At 37.8% G+C, this 20812-nt stretch overlaps 1 protein-coding gene across 13 annotated transcripts in view; it reads left to right on the forward strand.

The window, feature by feature from the left end:
• The window catches only part of Aak1 (AP2 associated kinase 1), a 174910-nt gene that overhangs the window by 92895 nt on the left and 61203 nt on the right, over nt 1-20812 (forward strand). For all 13 annotated transcript variants that reach the window (XM_046432278.2, XM_046432277.2, XM_046432276.2 and 10 more), the window contains exons 4-9: nt 1494-1602; nt 3122-3264; nt 15261-15382; nt 16647-16728; nt 17213-17345; nt 20533-20636. In XM_046432278.2, the coding sequence (XP_046288234.1) occupies nt 1494-1602; nt 3122-3264; nt 15261-15382; nt 16647-16728; nt 17213-17345; nt 20533-20636 (693 nt within the window). The remainder of the gene's footprint in view (nt 1-1493; nt 1603-3121; nt 3265-15260; nt 15383-16646; nt 16729-17212; nt 17346-20532; nt 20637-20812) is intronic.

Here is a 20812-nt window from a genome sequence, read left to right on the forward strand (position 1 = left end):
CCCTCCCTCCCTCCTTTTCTTTCCTCCCTCCTTAATATTTCTAGTTGTAGATGGACATAATACCTTTGTTTTATTTACTTATTTTTATATGGTGCTGAGGATCGAACCCTGTGCCTCATGTGTGCCAGACAAGTGCTCTACCACTGAACTACAACCCCCAGGCCCATCATTGCTACTTTCTTAAGCACAATGTTCTAAAACAATAACCTGTAGTCACAGGTGCTACTTGCTCAACTCCAATTCTTTGCAAGTCCAGGTCCATTCTCACCTATATCCCATCCTTTCTCTGAACCTATTCTCACAGAAGTCTTCAGAGTTTTCCTGTGGTCACTTTCTACCTCTCTCTACCTTTTGGGGAGTCACTGACCATTCAGTCTGTCTAGTCAGAGGAAAGGTCTGATGAGTTTTAGAGCTCAGAGTTCAAGCACACTCATTTGGTACTGTCAGGTTTCCTCTTGTTTTTGTATGTAATTTCAGATTATAAGACTTTAAAGAAGCTAAATCTCTGTTAGGGTAGTAGTAATATCTGTTCTTATGGTCCAAACTGCCAAGTTTGTATGGAGGCTTTCATAGAACCACATAGTTTCCATTTCCTTCCCCTAAGTTTTCAAAAACAAAAGTAAAACAATTTATTAAAACTATTTTTTTTTACCTTGTATTTGCCTAAGAATCATATTACACAACTTGCTCAATTTCTTTCTCCAACAGAGTATCTTAATGACCTTGGATTTCAATTTCAAGGATCTGCCTCTGTGGATGTTAAAATGACTATACCCAGGTGTTAGGCAACTTGTAATGCCTAAATGGTTCCTGACACATAGGAAATGCTCAGTAAATATTTGTTGGATGAATGAATTCTCCAAGCAGCCTGAGAGATCACATGCAGTTTTGACTGATTCCCTATCTTATATCCCAGTTGATTAGCTTGAAAGGCTTAATTATGAGCAAAATGCTTAGATCTGGATGCTATTGTAGTCCCTTCAAAACTTTGTAAAGCAATTATTCTTTTCATATATTTTCAAATGGGAGAAGCAATATGAATCATTTAAAAGTCAAGTTGAAATCATTTTTGCCTCCACAACCAGGGTAAAGAAACCTCCATTTTTTTCCTGTAATTTATACATGTAAATTTATACATGTAAATAGTTCATACTGTCTCTGTCCTCCTAGGCAGTATTTCTGGAGTGAGGGAGTTCCTTGCTTCTGGTTTATATAGGGCACTGGTGTGGTGAGCAAGTAGATGTTCTGTGTGCATTGACTTTAGAATTTAGATTCTGGAGAGTGATTTGATTCATTAGGGACATGAGTTGCCATTGGAATCTCAGGACCCCTGGAAACCTGTTCTTGGCTCAGTTTCTTACTCTTACCTCTCAAAACTATTAATTTTGTCTCTGTGTATTGAAGTTATCTATGCTAATAATGGAAGTTTCTAGTTAATTCTGTCCCTATTGGTGTCTGTAACTGACAATATATTTCTCAACTCTTGTTCACAGAGGGACCTGTCAGGGCACAAGAACATTGTGGGTTACATTGATTCTAGTATCAACAATGTGAGTAGCGGCGATGTATGGGAAGTTCTCATTCTGATGGACTTTTGTAGAGGTATGTATATGAACCATACCCTTAATCTCTCATTTCTCTAGCATTTTGATTGTCAAGAGCATGAGGATTCATAAGGATTCTTTCATTTAATGTGCATTGTACCTACCCTGAAGTATGTCATTTTAATTTTGCAAATAGGAAAACTAAAAGGATGTAAAGCTATGTAAATCTGCTGTCAACCTTGGTTATGATTGCAAGAGCAGTGGTACAAATAATTGACAGTGATAAATAATACAGATCCCCATTTTTGTTAGGTTTGGGAAGGTTTGGTCATGTATATAAATGAGAACACATGAGAATGAGAATGAATGTGTCCTTTGTGATGCTTTAAAACCAGTCATGAAGGCACATAATAAAGGCCCATCTCCAGATGGAATAAAGAAGCAGCCAGCTTCCCTGCCCCCGCACTTGTGTGTTTTTTCCCCCACTCACACCACCATCCTTGTGTAATGGGGTAAAAGAATCCTTTCTGTCCAATGGAAATAACTTTCTCCTCACTCGAGAGCTCTAATTCCTAGTAAGGCTACATTCACATGATGTTGCTGTTAACTGTGGAGTTTAAATAGTTGGTAGCTTGAAGTTTCCAACATTTATCTTGAGAATCCAGACTGATAAATGAGTATTCAGAGTTGACTGTGTTCCATACAACTATTGTTTAGAGGTTTGGCTTTTTTTAGCTAAGCACCTGGCACCTACAAGCTTGGATCATTGTCTTATTGTGCCCTGTTTTGTAATTGCCCTTAGTTCCACTAACATTTTTCTGCCATTAACAATACTGCCTGTTAAATATGTTGCTCATATATAATAAATATATAATTTAATATAAATTAAATATGTTGCTCATCTCAAAAATGAGATAACCAGTAATTTCAGTCTTCATTATATGAGCTATTAACATGATTTTGTAAAATACTACCAAATTGACAATTTATTTCCGCCCAATTACAGACCAAGCAATATAGGAACATTCAGGGATCTGGATAATTCTGTGAGAGAGGTCATCAGTCTTTTGATCTTAGAGATGAAGGTTGGCGTAGCATTTGCACAGGCCAGGCAGTTTAGTAGTGAAACCAAAGAGACCAAGCTTTTCCTAAAGTGCAAACTAACACTGTATTCCTCCTGCTGCCTGAGTCTGTTGTGCCATCTGATTCTTACTAAAAGAGGGCAAGTTGAGGCTGTGGCCTTATCTCATACCCAATGGGCATAGTAAAACCAGGGAACTATAGCAAGGCAATATTGTCAGTTCTTTTACTGATCTTGAAGACGTAATAAGGGCAGCTCACATCTGAGGTACTTTGTGAAATAAAGAAAGTTATTTTGATGTATTAGAAGAGGCACTGGATTGTAAGAAAACAAATTCCAAACTAAGAGTGTAGACACCTGGGATTTAGTCTGACTTGACTGGTGATCAGTTCAGTAACTTTAGTTCAGGTTGCTCCTCTTTGGATAGCCATTCATTCTTCTGGTCTACATGACCAGTTTGACTAAGATTATAACCTCTTCTTTGTACCCCTATCAGGAGGCCAGGTGGTAAACCTGATGAACCAGCGCCTGCAAACAGGCTTTACAGAGAATGAAGTGCTGCAGATATTCTGTGATACCTGTGAAGCTGTTGCCCGCCTGCATCAATGCAAAACACCTATTATCCATCGTGACCTAAAGGTAAGAGACCACACTGTTCATTGTGTTCTTGATAAATATTTTTTATCTGGAATAGATATTTAGGGGATGTAAAAGAAGTTTAAGGCATGGTCCCTAATTCTAAGCTTATGTTCTACTTAGAAAGAGAAAATACAAAGGAAAAACTACAGTACAAGTATCAATTTTTTTTAAAGAGAGAGAGAGAGAGAGAGAGAGAGAATTTTTTTTAATATTTATTTTTTAGTTTTCAGCGGACACAACATCTTTATTTTATTTTTATGTGGTGTTGAGGATCGAACCCAGTGCCCCGTGCATGCCAGGTGAGCGCACTACCGCTTGAGCCACATCCCCAGCCCCACAAGTATCAATTTTATGAGTAACCTTCAGAAATTCTTTATAATTATCAAATGCCTGACCTGTGGTGTTTTTTATTGTTGTTGTTGTTTATTTGTTTGTTTTTTGCTATACTCCCAAATTCATTTTTCCAGGGTCATGAAAAGTAATATATTAATTAAAATAGTTTGTAAACAATGATACTTGGTTTCAAAAGTCTATTTCAGGGCAGGGATTGTAGCTCAGTGGTTCAGTGCTTGCCTACTATGTGTGAGGCACTGGGTTCAATCCTCAGCACCCCATACAAAAGAAAATAAATAAAATAAAGTTATAAAAAGAAGTCTATTTCATATTTTACAAAATCCATTATTTTAAAATTTGGTCCTACTCATTACCATCAGCTTGCATTGTGCCTTTCATATTATAGTCACTTGATAATGTTTGTTGAATGGAATTGGCACCCAATTAGGTTTCAACTTAGCATTTATTGAATGCCAACTGTGTGCCATGTATTCTATTATAGTTTATATGTACTGTCTCTGTAGAGGGAGACATTTTTTATTACATTTTAGAGTTGAAGAAACCAAAATAGCAGAAATGTTATGTGATTTGCTTAGAATTGTATGATTAGGAAGAAGTAATACCAGAATTTGAACCCAGCTCTTCTGATTCTAAATTACAATTTCTTTTCATTATACTTGTGTTTCAAGAAACATGCTTCATAGCTAATAAATTGCATCAGTGTCCCATCCTGTGTTAATATAGACTGCTAGGTTTCACCCCGAATTAGGTTAGAACTTTGGTGGTGATGCCAGGGAGTCCCAGGAATTCATATCTTAATAAGCAACCCAGGTGGTTTTTGTATATTTGAAAACTTGAGGATCATTGTAGCATACTTGCCTGTCTTTTTTTTCTTTCTTTTTCTTTTTAACAATTAGAGATGTGATTGTAATTGTAGTAGGCTCGTAGTAAATATTCACATGCCATAAAATTCACCTTTTAAAATACACAATTTATCATTTTTTACTATAAGACTGTACAAACTTATCATTATGTAATTCTAGAATATTGCATCATCCCCCAAGGAAATTCTATATCCAATAATAATCATTCCTCATTCCCTTCCCTTGCATTAGCCCCTGCCCACCACTAAATCTACTTTCTGTGTCTCTATATTTTTTTATCTTCTGGGCATTTCATCTACATAGAATCGTATAATATGTCACTACTTATATCTGATTTCTTTCACTTAGTATGTTTTGAAGGTTCCCCTGTTGTACTATGTATTAGTAGTTCATTTCTAGCCATATAACATTCATTGTAAGCATCTAATACATTTTGTTTATCCATTCATTCATTGGTGGACATTTGAGTTTTCATTTTTTGATTACTATAAATAATGCTGCAATGAACATTGCCTGCCAGTTTTTGTGCGACCTATTTTGAAGTCTTATAGGTATTTATCTTGAGGTATTTATCATATGGTGACTCTGTGTTTTACCTTTTTGAGGAACCTTCAAATTGTTTTCCAAAGTGGACACTCTGTTTCACATTCATCAGCAATGTATAATATTTCCAATTTGTCCTCACTCTTACCTACAATTGTTACTATCCTTTTTTATTTTACCCATCCTGGTAATTGTGAAGTAGTATATATAGGCATTCCTGTATTAAAGCAGGTAGCGTACAGGAAGATAGTTAAAAACTCCAAAAGCCTTAGCTTTCTCCAGTATACCTCTTCCCACAGTCAGCCTCCTCGGCCTAAGGGAAAAAAGGAGACTGCATCTTAGTGAATATTTATTACGAGCCTACTACAAGTATGTAATATTGTGGGGATGGTATACTACATTCCTACCCACAAGATGTTTCAAGTACTGTTGGTGAGAAGATATAAATGAAATATTTAGGCTTGAAATAGGAAGAGGTAAAATGCAAAAATCTATAGAAGAAAATGATAAATAGAGGAGCATATGTGATCAGATAGCAGGAACAGGAGTAGTGATTGTAATTTTCTGGAAAAGTCAGATTTCAAAGGATTGGTGGGATTTGAGTGGTCAGAAACAATAGGTCAGAAACATTCTAGGTAGAGAGTAGAGTCAGAGGACTATATATAGAAGGCAGTAACCAAGGTGTATGGAGTTGTGGAGTTAGGCAAGATCTGGTACATGGCTAGTTGCATACCAGGTTAGTCTCACTGCAGGTCATGTGTTGACTCCTGAAAGCCCCACCAGAAGACTTATAGAGCTAATTAACAAACTCAGCAAAGTAACAAGTTTCAAAATCAACATACAAAAATCAGTGGCTTTCCCATACACTAACGATGAAAAGCAAAACAGGAAAACAATCCCATATAATAGAGTAGCCTCCAAAAAATAAAATACCTAGGAATCTAACCAAGGAGGTGAAAGACCTCTACTATGAAAACTATAGAACAGTGAAGAAAGAAATTGAAGAAGACACTAGAAGATAGGAAAACCTCCCATGTTCATTAGGAGGCAGAATTAATATTGTTACAATGGTGTATTACCAAAAGCGATACATAGATTCAGCAGAATTCTCAGCTGAATACCACAGAACTATAAAAACCAGTCCTAAAATTCATTTGGAAGAATTAAAGACCCAGAATAGCCAAAGCAATTCTAAGCCAAAAAATACAAATCAAAACCCTACTTAAGATTTTATCTCATACCAGTCAGAATGGCAGTCATCAAGAATATAAACAATAATAAATGCTGGAGAGGATATGGAGAAAAAGAAACACTTTTACACTATTGGCGGGCAAATTAGTATAATCACTGTGCAAATCAGTATGGAGGTTCCTCAAAAGAGTAGACATGAAACCATCATATGATCCAGCTATACCACTCCTTTATATTTATCCTAAAGAATTAAAGTCATCATATTATAGTGATGCATGCCTACTCATGTGTATGGCAGCACAATTCACAATAGCCAAACTGTGAAACTAGCTTAGGTGTCTGTCAGTGGATGAATGGATAAAGAAAATCTTACACACACACACACACACACACACAATGGAGTTTATTCAGTCATAAAGAAGAATGAAATTATGTCATTTGTAGGAAAGTGGCTGGAACTTGAGAATACTGTGTTAAGAGAAATAAGCCAGGGCTGGGGTTGTGGCTCAGTGGTAGAGCGGTTGCCTCTCACGTGTGAGGCACTGGGTTTGACTCTCAGTACTGCATATAAATAAATAAATAATTAAAACTATGTCCATCTACAACTTAAAAAATAAAAATTAAAAAAAGAGAGAAATAAGCCAAATTCAGAAGTCAAGGATCCTATGTTTTCTCTCATATTAAAAGCTAGAGAGGAAAAAAGAAAATAAAGTAGTGGGCAGGGGGATGTCTCATGAAAATGAAAGGGAGACCAATAGAGTAGAGGAAAGGGCCCAGCAGGAGGGAAGGGAAAGGGGAAATACTGGGGGATGAGATTGACCAAATTAAATTATTATATGAAGATGTGACAGAGAATCTCACCACAATGTATAATTATAATGCACAAATAAAAATATGGAAAAAATACATAGATAAATGTATGTTTTTTCCTAGTTGCCTTTACCAGTTAGTGAAATTCTTGGTTAAATCCTGTGAGCATGTGTGTTAGTCAGCCTTATGTTACTATAACAATATGTGATATAATCAGTTTATAGATAGAAAAGTTTTATTTTGGCTCACGGTTTTAGAGGTTCCAGTCCATGATTGATTGCCCTATTGCTTTGGGGCATATGGTAAGGCAACACATTATAGCAAAAGGGTTGGAAATTTAGCTCATTGGCAGAGCACTTGCCTTCCACATGTAAGTCCCTAGGTTTGATCCTTGACCCTAGAAGGAAAAAAAAATATGTGTTGCAGAGAAAAATCTTTCATTTTATGACCAGGGAGCAAAAACCAGAAAGTGGAAGGGACTGGGTCCCATAATCCCTTTCATGAAGACACACCACTGAAGACTTAGAGACCTCTACTAGGTCTCACCTCTTAAAGTTTCCATCACTTCCCAGGAACACCAGCCTAGGGGCTGGTCGTTTAACACAAGGCCTTTGAGGGGCTATTCCAAATCCAAACACATGCGTTTCTAAATAAGAAGTGATACCAAAATTTAAGGACCTGACCCCTCTCTCTGCCACTCACTTTGGAGAAGAGTTTGTGAGGGACATGAAAATAGGGGAGAAGTGTGGCTGGCAGACACTGTTTCTATGGCCCTTGTGATTTTGGGCCTCTTTTTGGCCCCATACCCCTGTCAAATGGGGTTGGATTTCATATTGTTTAAAAATATTTTTTAGTTGTTGATGGACCTTTATTTTATTTATTAGTATGTGGTGCTGATAATCGAACCCAGTGCCTCACACATGCTAGGCAAGCACACTTCCACTAAGCTATAACCCCAGCCCTAGATTTCATATTTTAAAAATATTTTTTATTTTTAATTGTCATAATAATTGAACATATTTATGGATACAGTAAAATATTTCAGTACATGATACAATGTCAGATTTCCTATTTGTCAGATTCTTTAACACTGTGTGACTGATACCAACAGATTTATAGATGCTCTGAGAGATGAACATAGGCAGCTTCCTCCATGCAACATTTTCAGCCCTATCTAATTTACTGTGTTCTGACAGGTGAGAACAAGGGAGGAGGCAGAGATGGCAACAGGGGAACCACTTAGAGTATATTGCTTTTTTTTAAACCAAAGTTCACCTTTATTTTAACTTGTTTTGGGGGATGGATAACCAGGAATTGAACTCAGGGGCACTCAACCACTGAGATATATCCCCAGCCCTGTTTTGTATTTTATTTAGAGACAGGGTCTTGTTAGGTGCTTAGTGTCTCACTTTTGCTGAGTCTGGCATTGAACTCACAATCCTCCTGTCTCAGCCTCCTGAGCCACTGGGATTACAGGCATGCGCCACTGTGCCTGCTATTTTAGATTAAATTCTAAATGATAATCATTTCATTCCAGGAGATGATAATATACATTGGGTTGATGTATTTGCCGGAGAATAATGCCCTAGAGCATGCTGTACTACTTTTAGGTGGTGGTCTTGCCTGGGGATACAGAATAGGTCAGTGGAAGGGCTAAGATAGCAGGGTGCCAGACTCTTCTTTTACTGAGTGAGCAGCTCACAAAACATTTCACTGGAATTAGAGGGCAAGGCAGTAGCAGGAGTGAGAAGTTGCCACACTGTTTCCCAGACTTTACCCTGGAATCTCAGAAGAGAAGCATAGAAATGTGGTATTAGGCTTTGTGATAATTGTTTATTTTTGTTTGTTTGTTAGTTTGTTTTAGTACTGGGGATTTAATCCAGGGGCTCTTAACCATTGATCCACATCCCCAGCCTGTCTTTTATTATTTATTTAGAGACAGGGTCTTGCTAAGTTGCTTAAGGTTGGCTTTGAAAACTTGTGATCCTCCTGCCTCAGCCTCCTGAGCCGCGGGGGCTTTGGTTGTATTTTAATCAATATTGAAGACTGTCAGGAGTGCTAATGGTTTGCCTGCCATGGTTCAGAAGACTAAGTGTTCTCTGTCCTCCCTGCCGTGGATACAGGGAGCAAAAGCAAGGACTGAGAGGAGCCCTTGACTGGATCTATTGCAGAGAAATTCTGGTTGTTCTTACATTTAAACTAGATACTCTGTTGCTTTCTATTAGTATGTGCCTGGTGGACAGTCATATTTGCCTTCTGCATCCCCAGCTTCCAAAGTTCTGAGTGAAATGTTTCCATGTACCTCTTGTTTCCCTGGCTCGTGTTGTATCATAGAGCCTTGGTCACTCTGAGTTCCGTGACACTGCTAGAAACAGCCACTGCAGTCCTGGTGGTAGCCAGTGCTAAGTTCTTCTTCTTCTTCTTTTTTTTTTTTTTTAGTATTTTTTAGTTATACATGGACACAATATCTTTATTTTGTTTATTCATTTTTATGTGGTGCTGAGGATTGAACCCATTGCCTCACATGTGCGAGGCAAACTCTCTGCCACTGAGCCACAACCCCAGCCCTAAGTTCTTTATTATGTTGGCCAGAGAAAGGATTGGTTCCTGCTCTGTGAGCAGGATTTCCATCTGGGGAGCAGGTGCCACTCTGAGTACAAGCTAATGGGACACCAGAAAAGGCACAGGGTAGGCCTTATTTGGACCTTGGTGAGCCAGGGCCACCCCAGATGTGGGTCTGCTCATTCATATGCAGAACAGAGGAAAGACCACAGGTGCACTCTTCCTTTCCTGTTACATATAGGACATACACTGAAAGCGGTTCCTATCCTTAAGCAGCTTATGTTCTAAAAATAACCTTAACGGAAGTACTGTTCTGTAGAAGAGCTCTCCTCAAACAAGTAATTGTAATCCTTTCATTATTTCCCCCATTTCTCTGAGGAAATATAAAGATCAATATTGTAGGTCATGGGTCATAGATGTGGGGAGGTCACTTAAATCAGTCCTCGCCTTTTCCCAATGAAGAAACTTTACTACAGAGTTTATGGTTGCCCAGTTCAGCTATTTAAGGGATCATACCAGAGCAAAATCCAGGGTTCTTCATTCCCATTTCTGGCTTTTTATTTGTTTTGTTGTCTTCTACTGTGCTGATTGCCCATGCACATACAAAAGGGGAAAAAGGTTAAAGCTTTAATGAGTGTATTCAGGTTGAAGTCACAGATATCTCCCTTTTTTTGTCAGAAGACTCATCAAGTAAAATAGGATGAATATACTTGTCCCATTTTTGGAAGTACAGGTTTGAAGGCCTGTGTTCATCCAAGTTTCCTAGTTGTAATAAATTCTCTACAGTGCCTCAGTGCTGTACCCATTTGGGAGAACATGATGAAGTCACTAGTGGTGGCTTTCTAGATGTTTTAGCTAAAACTATGTGCAGAATTTGAGAGTGACAGCTTTAATAGCTCATAGGTTGGGAAGTAAGGTTTGACAAAATTGATCTCTCAAAGAACTGAAATATTTGAAGATTATAAGCAGTGGTAACAAATCTTTGGCTTACATCTTAAGTGGTTTTGCCAAAATGACATTACTATGCATGTTCTCTGATGTGTTTGGCAGATAGTGTATGAACATCGCTTGGTGGTTTACCTCACCATCTACCCCTTTCCATAGCTACACTATATATCTTACCCTGTACCCAGCCTTACTCACCTCACACCTGGACCATTTGCACCTGTTCTCATTTGAACCCAGGAGTGCTCTACCACTTTACCCCTGAGCTATATCCCCAGTCCCCTGTCACTTTTTAAGGTTTTTTTTTTTGGTTTTGAGACAGGGTGTCACTAAGTTGGTTAGGGCATTGCTAAATTGCTGAGGCTGCCCTTGAACTTGGGATCCTCCTCACTAAGATTCAGGCGTGCACCCATGCCCAACTTTCTTTCTCTTATTTTTCCTCAACTTTGACTAAACTGACTTTCCTAAAATGGCTATGTGTTTGTGCTCTTGACCTCTTAAAAATACTTTATCCTCCTAAGTGACCCTTCTCACTTCCCTTTGTCTACTTCTCTGGTCCTCTCTTCTTTTCTCTTTCACCGGTCTGAACTTCCCATGCACTGGCTGATAATAGACCTATCCCATGTTTTCAACGCCCCCTCCCCCCCTACCAAGGCTAAATACAATGCTAGTCCACTGTCACTGGCCTGTCTCCATGCCTCCATATCAGGTTCTTGGTGCTAACTGGTTTTTGCTCAGAATGTTCTTCAGTCAGATGGTTCATGGCTGCTCCTTCTTTATTCATGTCTCTGCTTCCTTCATCAGAGAGACCGTCCCCTAACTGCTATTTAAAGTAACATCCCTCTTCACCTTATATAGATTTAGCCTGCTAGAATTTTTAAATAACATTTGCCACTACCAGACAATTATAATTAATTTCTTATTATCCCCAGCTGGACAGTAAACCCCATGAGAGGTTGGCCTTTCTTTTGTTCATCACGTTTTTCCTGAAACCTAGAAAAGTACTTGGCATTGCAGTAGGAATTCAAACACATTTCTTTCATAAATGAATGGAAGCAATGTCTTATATTTATATGAGGAGATTTGTGGTTTACTTTCACATTCGTTTTCTAAGTTGCTTTGTAACAACAAATATTATCAGCTTAATGTTGCAGATGAGAAACACACTCAAAAAAGGGTTAAACATTTGATCAAGGTCAACCTCAAAAATAATCCTTGAGGTGTTTTTTCTGCCTAATCCCAGTGTTGCTACCATATACCATGCTCTCTGTGGAGTGTTTTAGTGTGATATTGGTTGACCTTGGAGGTTTCCAAATGAGCACAAGTTAAAGGACACATTGAGAATGGGTGGAAATTGTACCACTTGCTAAGGTGGCCACTGCCAAGAGATTTCACCTTTATAATCTCATTTGATCCTCTCATAAATGCGCAAAGCACCAGAGCAGCAATTGCTGTCCTTATCAGGACAAGTCTGCCTCCTTTTTATTTTTTGTCTACTTAGTCTTCCTACCTCCCACAACAGCAGTTTTATAGTCCCTCCAACTGCCTTCTTAGTGCTTTACTGTGAATTAATTTTCCAGTTTTCTAGATGTACATCCCAGCATTAGAAGTATAGAAGTCGACTCAGAAAGGGAGTACACTCATAGAATGGGAGAGGCTTGGTTTCACATGAGCAGTAAGGCCCAGGGAGGAGACTGTTGCTCAATGACGCTGAGTAAGTGATGTTATCAGCACCATTTAAGGGTCTGTGGTGTGAGAACAGTACTGGATTAGACACTGTGGAGCATTCATGGGTATAGTATAATGTCCTGGCTTCAAAGGTTTTGTGCTCTATTTGGGAAAGTAAGCATAATTTGTAAGAAATTAAATACCAGTCCACAAAAGAATTCTAAATGATGATTGAGTGTTCATTATAGACCAAAGTTGGCAAACTTCTGCAGAGGGCTGGATAGTAAATATCTCAAGCTTGTCAGCCGTACAGTCTCTGTTTTAAGTGTTAAACTCTGCTGTCAGACAAAAGCAGCCATAGACTACAGAATAAGTAACCAATGGGCATGGCTTGCTTTGCCCAAAGGCCTTTATGACTCCTCCTGTAGACACTAAATTCTGTAGATTTTGTAGGGAAGTTATGGAAGGTTTTTCTGAGAAGTTATGACTTGAGCAAGGTCTTGAGAAATACCTGGGATTTGACTGAAGAGAGAGCAATTAAATAACAGAAAAAATAGGTAATATAAGGAATCCTTGGGAGACCTTGAGCAAACCTGGCTAGTGTTTAGACACTTGGCTCCTCATTGACTAGATTCTATGGTTGGAGCATTTTCTGGACTCTTAAGCCCAGACCAAAGTACTGGGCAAGTGTAAAGTCATCACAACCATTACCATAGTTGGAGAGTCAGTGTGGGGCCTTGAGTGATCACTCTTATTTTGACCTGCTTCTTGCACTAGTAGAAATCTAATTGTCCACATCCACAGTTAGTTTGCTTTGAGCAATTCCCAGCTATACCATATATTTGCTGCATGACATTTAGAAGTGACTTAAGTGTCTTACGTTCTCCATCTACAATATGGTAATAATAATAACATTGTTATTATGAGGATTTAGTGGAATAATCCATGTGCCAAATACAGTAGTACTGGCAATAGTAAAAGCTCATTAAATTGTGACTATTACTTTATAACTTCTAAATTAAATTGAAAACATTATTATTGCTTTGTTGGAACTATTTTAGATTCCTAAAATAAGTACATGCTCAGTATAGCCTGTTTCTTTTTGTGTAAATAAAATAAACAGATGAGCTTTATAAAAAGCTATAGGCAGCAGAAATATTTGTCTGCCTCCATCTTAATTCAAGGGAACAAATATGTCCAAGTTATTCTTAATTCAGTTATGTGATTATGAATTCTTTATCATAAGAGTGTATCTGTAGAGGTTTATGGGCTTTGTTCACTGCTTCTGTGGCTAATGCCAAGATCAAAATTTTAGAATCAAGCAAATGTAGGTTAGTAGTGTCCCCAGGTACACCAGCACTATCCTTCTTGTCCTCTCTGGCAGAATAGTACACCTTAAACCCAGGGGTCTCAAAGACTTCCTACAGATGACATTCTAAGGAATGTAAGTTAACAACAAAAAACTGCTCACAACAGTGATACCATGAGTGAAGTTCAGTAGGAATAAGAAATAATAAATTGCAGAATCAGTTTGCAGCACAGACTTAAAATAATTGGAATTAACAGATATAGACTAAAAAATGTACTTAATTTAATGTTGATAAGAATTAAAAGAAAATTGAGAAACAAGTGTAAGATTACCATAATTGCCCAGATATTTTAAAAGAACTAGTAGTAGTGGTAGGATCTGGGTTTTTGGTGACTTCTACTTCTTCTAACAGACCAGTGCGTACACAGCACTAGTGCACACATGTGTGCATGTGCACATGCATACAAACAGTGTTATGTGTAATTCTGGTTTTTGGCTTACTCCATTCAACAAACATTTTCTATACTAAGCATATACTATACCTATGTGTAGGTACTGGGTAGAGAAGACGACAAATATGATTAAGAGGTGATGCTTGTCTTTAAGGAGCTTATAGTCTACTCTTGCCTTTGTTTTCCAAAGGTGATCAGTCTTTGGAAGGCTGAAGACAAAAGACAATGGAGACTACAGTCTTACTGGCCTAACAAGATTTTTTGGCTGCCATTTTACTGCCCACGCATAGCCAGGTCTGTCCTCCAGCACACCAGTCAGCTCAGTTTTCCTACACCAGGAATTCATCTTGAGAACACAGTGCCCTCTATTTTGGAGTTGTTTTCATAGAAAGAGGCCTTTGATACCTGGGATTTCTCTAGGTTTTGGTTCTTATAAATTCCATGCTAACTTAGAACTCCTCACTGCCCAAATATTTCATTTATAGAAAAACAAAAATACAGGATGGTAATATTTTAACAGGGAAACTCCCACTTACCATTAGGCATTTTATTACTTTGAGAAGTAATTAAAATATAAAAAATACCAATTCTGAAAATCCTAACCTAGTAAAGACATTGATTGATTGATTGATTTTTAAAGACATTATTAAATGTCCAGGTGAAGTAATTGACATCGTGGGAGAATGAGGTACTGAAGGAAAATAAGGAAGGAGTGACATTTGTCTGAATGGGGGGGAAATTCAAAAAGGAAGTTATCTTTGAACTTGGGTTTGAAAGACAACTGATTGGGCTGGGGATGTGGCTCAAGCGGTAGCACGCTCGCCTGGCATGCGTGCGGCCTGGGTTCGATCCTCAGCACCACATACAAAGATGTTGTGTCCGCCGAGAACTAAAAATAAATAAATAAATAAATAAATATTAAAAAAAAAAAGAAAGACAACTGATAATTTAGTAATTGGATAGGAAGGTGGGGAATCATGGAGAGCATTCCAGAATGAAAGAAGAGTAAGAGCTCAAACGTATGAGATCTCTGCAGAGGTGAGAAACGTGACTGGAAATTTGGAAAAATGGAACTCTGGCTTCCCCCACTGTGGAGTTCCCTCTTTGCCCTTTCTGTGCCTCTCATTTTGTTCCACTTGGGATGGCCCCTGTTGAGATGCTCCATGGGGAATAACTTACCTGTACACACTAACAAGGTTGCCAGAAATAAAATATTTTATTTATGTGACTGTAAAAGCACATTTTCAAATGCAGTACTAAACAATATCTTGAAATGGGATTTTGGGGAATGTTTTTCAGGTTGAAAATATCCTCTTGCATGACAGAGGCCACTATGTCCTGTGTGACTTTGGCAGTGCCACCAACAAATTCCAGAATCCACAAACTGAAGGAGTTAATGCAGTGGAAGATGAGATTAAGAAGTAAGCTTTTCCTCCTTTCTTGGAAGTTTGTCCATTATCAGATAAGTAACTTTACTTGTAGCTTGTGAATGAGATGGTCAGAATGGGAAGAAAATGGTACCAGTCAGTTATCCTTCATCTCAGCGTATTCTGTTCACCATTTGGGTGGTTTGATTTTAAGAGAAGGATGAGGAGGGATTCACAGGCGTGGATCAGTAGAGTAAAATGAAGGAATCTTGTAACACTTTTCAGTGGTCCTATAATATGTATATTTTGATTTATGACATCACATGCCCATAAAAAATTAAGTGATACACACACCATGAAAGTACTTTGATATTTCCGAGTGTTATCACAACTAATGTGACACTGTCAGACAGATGTGCTTTTTAACTGAACCCTTTTTACTGAACTCTGCTTCCTTCCTGCTCATGAGGAGCTCACCCACAGCCCAGTGGAATTAATGATGAGTGGGGCTATTGAAGTCTCTACAGACACTGAATCACTGACTTCCATGAGAAATAGCTTTAAATTTGTGGGTCCAGTTAGAGCCTGACCTATCTAGCATGCATGCCTAAATCAGATCCTCACTCCCCTTTCATGCATCACCCCAGGTAACCAGGCCTGGGGCAAGACAACTTCTAGTGTAAGGCCCTGGTGGACACTTAAACCAGTCCCATCTGGAATCTAGAGATTTAAACAGCACAAATCACATACATGGTAGTACCAAATGCTCACTGTGAGGGTGTGCTTATGTTACTCTTAAGCCAGAGATAAGAACACTGTTACTTCAGTCTTGTTCCAGGAGCAGAGATCAAGGGTTCTTGACCCCATCCACCCCACCCCAGCTGGGGCCCACTGTCTGTTGTTCTCCAAAATATCCCAGTCAGTGCTGCATCTCTGTTGAGTCACATTTAAAGGGTTTTCTATTTTTAAAAAAACAAATAAGCTCAATACAGTATCAGACAACAAGGATTCATGGGAGAAGATTTTGTTATTTCAGGATGCAAGAAAAGTTGCTGTTAGGGCTTACCTAGTGCACTTGTTCTGGCCCCACCCCCCCAATGTTCTTAGATTAGGAGGTCTGCTGCTTAGGGCCACAGTGTGATGATATCATTGTACTGAGGACAGCCTTTCATTTTATCTGCACTGATATTTCATAGTCTCTTCTGCAAATTGCTCCCAGGGAATTAGGTTCTATTAATGTAAAAAAAAAATTCTGCTCCTCCTGGTTTATAATTTTAGCATTGATATATTTAACAAAAAATGAATCTTTTGATTGTAGATACACAACGCTGTCCTATCGAGCACCAGAAATGGTCAACTTGTACAGTGGAAAAATCATCACTACGAAGGCAGACATTTGGGTAGGTGTCAACTAACCTATCCACACCCCAGATATCATTAGTCATTGGCTGTAAACTCCCAAGATTAATGCATACAGTGGTATAGCACGGTAGCACCTGTACCATACCATTGTCTCCTTCTCCCCTGGAGCGGTTCATGATGTGAGGGGACTAGCCACTGCTTCTTGGAACATGAAAAGAAAATCACTTTAGACCTACTTCTTTGATAATTATTCACATGGTTTTCACTTACATTTTTCTGGTTCTTAAGAGCAAAATAGGAAATATATCTGTTCTTTACTAGAGCAGAATTTGGTAATATTGGTAGAAATAATGTAATTTGGCTGCTAAATAGCCACATTGAGTTCTAAATTTAATTTTCTAATAGAATAATAATATATAGTTTTTGTATGGATGGTGCCAGTATCTTTGATTAGATCCACTTGCAATTATGGTAAATAAACCACTAATAGCAATCTGCTTTCTTTTTTTTTTTTTTTTTTAGGCCCTGGGATGTTTGTTGTATAAATTATGCTATTTCACTTTGCCATTTGGGGAGAGTCAGGTGGCAATTTGTGATGGAAACTTCACAATTCCTGATAACTCTCGATATTCTCAAGACATGCACTGCCTTATTAGTAAGTATTTCAAGTTTCTAGTTTCACATTTTTATTTCTAACCACTAGGAATAAATTGGAAGATAAAGAGATTGGTTTCTAGGAGAAGATGGGTTGGATGCAAAGATTTTTTTTTTTTTTTTAATCAGTTAATAATAGCTGGGAACACATAGAAAGTTTAACAGTGTCTAGTTAGAGTGGTGGGTCTTTTTGCTGGAAATCTAAGCTCTATTTCACACCTGAGCCAGCCATAAGCAGAAATCCTAATTGTGCTTTGAACAGCACACTACTCCTGGGTCCTGTTGCAGTCTGTATGAAAGCTTTGGTTCCAAAGGAGTCCAGCTGACTCATATCAAATGATAAGAAATTCATCTTTGCAAAACTGGAAGCAACTCAAATGAAAATGATTGCAGTGCATTGGCTGGAATGAATACATAATTAAGACTGTATAACTTCATAGAACTAGGTTTTTCCTTTCATTTTAGGTTAATCACAGGATTTTTGAAACAAGCATCTAAACTCAATGCTTTGTTTAAAATAGTCCTAAGATTCCCTACTTTTCTGTATCATCATTGCAAGCGTATGTACTAACATCCATTAACCAGATGGTAGAATAAATAATCTTTGCATAAGACCCTGTGCTAAAATGCAAAAGAATTAGAGATTTTTATCATCTTTCCGCATTGGTCCAGGCATTTAGCATCTGAGTTTTAACCATTAAGGATCATAAATCCTGAGCAACTCAAACTGGGTCCTGGATAGGGTACATTGGAAAAAACAAAATTAGCAACAGAGGTGGAGCATCTGAAATGTGTTGAGGACCTATTTGTACCTCTTCTAATTCTTAAAACCCTGAATATTTTAAGTATAATTATCCCTAATATGCACATGAGGAAACCGAAGTCACAAAAGTAGAGGTCTTATTCAAGTTAAAATAATTATAGAGTTTAAGTGACTCTATATTGCATTGTGTCAGTTTTATCCACCAGCCTCTTCCATTTATTAATGACAGTGGGAGGTGTTTAATTTAATGATGGTTAGATTGTTTTTAGATGTAAAGCATCATATCTAAACTAGAATTGCAGCTATGTAAAAAGTATCAGAAGGAAATATGAGAAAATAGCCAAATTTGATACTTAAGTAGCATTTTTTTCTTTTTAATATTTTTCATTAAATTCATTTTTTAAAAAATTTTATTCTACTTGATAGACAGTAGAATGCATTAAATTCATTTTGGAAGCAACAATTCTTTAGAAAAATTGATAGCACTGACATCTTTCCCAAACTCGTATTTCAGTTTGCAAACTATTTGAAGATTCCATTATCACCTTGCAATCACAGGATTAAAATTCAATTTGTTCAAAGGGAGATCAGTAGACTAGAGAAAAGGGACCAGGGAAAGGATAGAAGGGAAGGAAAAGGGAGATGATAGGGAATGACATTGACCAAATTATATTGTTATATTATGTGCAGGTATGAATATACAACAGTGAATTCCACCATTATGTATAATTTGAATGTACCTTCAAAATGGAAAAAAATAAAAATTCTTATGTGGGGAAAAAAATAAAATTTGATTTGTTGTTGTTGTTTTTTTTTTTTTTTTTGCCCCTCCTTTTTTTCTCTTCTTTCTTTTTTTGGTCTCCAGGCATATTGAACCTGGAGTGCTTAACCATTGAACCACATCCACAGCCCTTTTTATATTTTATTTAGAGACAGGATCTTGCTGAGTTGCCTAGGGCCTCACTAAATTGCTGAGGCTGGCTTTGAACTCATGATCCTCCTACCTCAGCCTCTGAGCCCCTGGGATTACAGGCATAGGCCACCAAGCCCAGCTCTTCCCTTTCTTTTTACCCCCAATATGAGAGTCCCCTTCTTTTCAGTTTCTCTTGTTGGTATTGCCAAGACTGGATGGGTGAAGTTTAAGATAGTCTTTGGATCTGGCTAGCAACAGAGAGAGAATTGGTTGTTTTCTATGTTGCATTAATTCTTCTTATTATCTATCTATCTATCTATCTATCTATCTATCTATCTATATATATATATATTTAGAGTTGCTATTCTTTTCAATGATTCTCTTCTTTTCATCCATGTCACCATGGTGTGTATACAGATCTGTCAGCTCCTGTTCTAGCAGAATGGCCACCAGCTTCTCTCCTCTCTATGCTATCCAGTGCACCCTTGTCACAAGATTATTATAAAATGTCACCCTCTCATGCCTTTTTCAGTAAATTTGAGTTGCTTGCCAGTGGTCCCATAGTGGGGCCCAAGTTCTTAGCATGACATTTAAGATTTTCATGTTCTGGTTCTGTCCCACCCTCCAAGCCATCTCTCTACCCTGTCATTTTGGCTCCTATTTCCATGCAGCAGGAGAATCTTTCTCTTGCCTTTCTCCAAGTTTGCCTTTGTTCACACTGTTCTCTCTTCTGGACTGTCTTTTTCTTTCTCCCTGACTGTGTTCTGTTCTGCTTCTTCTGCTAGACCTTCTAGAGCTATAACCTCACTGATTTTTTTTCTGAACTTAGCGTTCAAACCATTCATTATTTACTTAGGCAGGAAGTGCCCTGCACTAGTGTTGGGATATATACTCGTGTATCTGTGTCTTCTCAAAGACTTTTCCTGAGGGCTTTTCCAGCTTCCAAGAGGGCAGAAGCTTAAAGGACCTGGAAATAGAAAAGTGATCTATGGATCACAATTAAAGTAGATCGATTGATCGATCTATGTATATATGTATGTATATGTTACTTTGTAATTTCTCTTAAATTGGAAAGTACTTAATATCACCAACACAAGAATAGGTAGTGAATTCATGATCTTTGGGTTTTGGTTATAATTATAATTATGAATAATCATTTGTTTAACAAGAAACTGTGAACTAAGCAAGCCAGCCACTAGACCATATAACTTCCTAGATATCAGAACATGAAGGTGGTAACTTTCAGATTCAGAGCTGGCACCCCTCTTGTGCATGGCATAGAATGTGAACTTCAGGTAGCTTGTTAAAATTCCGAGAGTTTATTTTCTTGTGGATATTAAATATTTTAGGAAAATTAGTTTCCCTTTCTAGGAAAAGGGCTAGTTGTACTGTTTGACTTTTATGAGACATAAAAATTAAAAATATCAAAATTTTGGTAGTAGAAAAGTTATGTTCTCTAGCTAATGTAACAACTATTAGGGTATTAAATAAGTTCACATATGTTTGTCATAGGGTATATGTTGGAACCAGACCCTGACAAAAGGCCGGATATTTACCAAGTTTCCTACTTCTCATTCAAACTTCTCAAGAAAGAATGCCCAGTTCCAAATGTACAGGTATGTGAATGGTGCTTGTTAACCAAAGTAAACCTTATCACATTGTCATTTGAGTTCTGAGCTGTTAATCAGTCTCTTAAGTGATGTAGATGTCCCTTGATTTATCTACTAGGGGGCATTCAAGCAAAGCTAACCATGAAGTAGAATAAAGAGAATCCAAAATAAAAGGAATCCAG

Source organism: Marmota monax, unplaced genomic scaffold (genome assembly GCF_021218885.2).
Source record: "Marmota monax isolate L192 unplaced genomic scaffold, Marmota_monax_Labrador192_F-V1.1 WCK01_AAM20220418_F8-fsc00106, whole genome shotgun sequence".
NCBI classification, from domain to species: Eukaryota; Metazoa; Chordata; class Mammalia; order Rodentia; family Sciuridae; genus Marmota; species Marmota monax.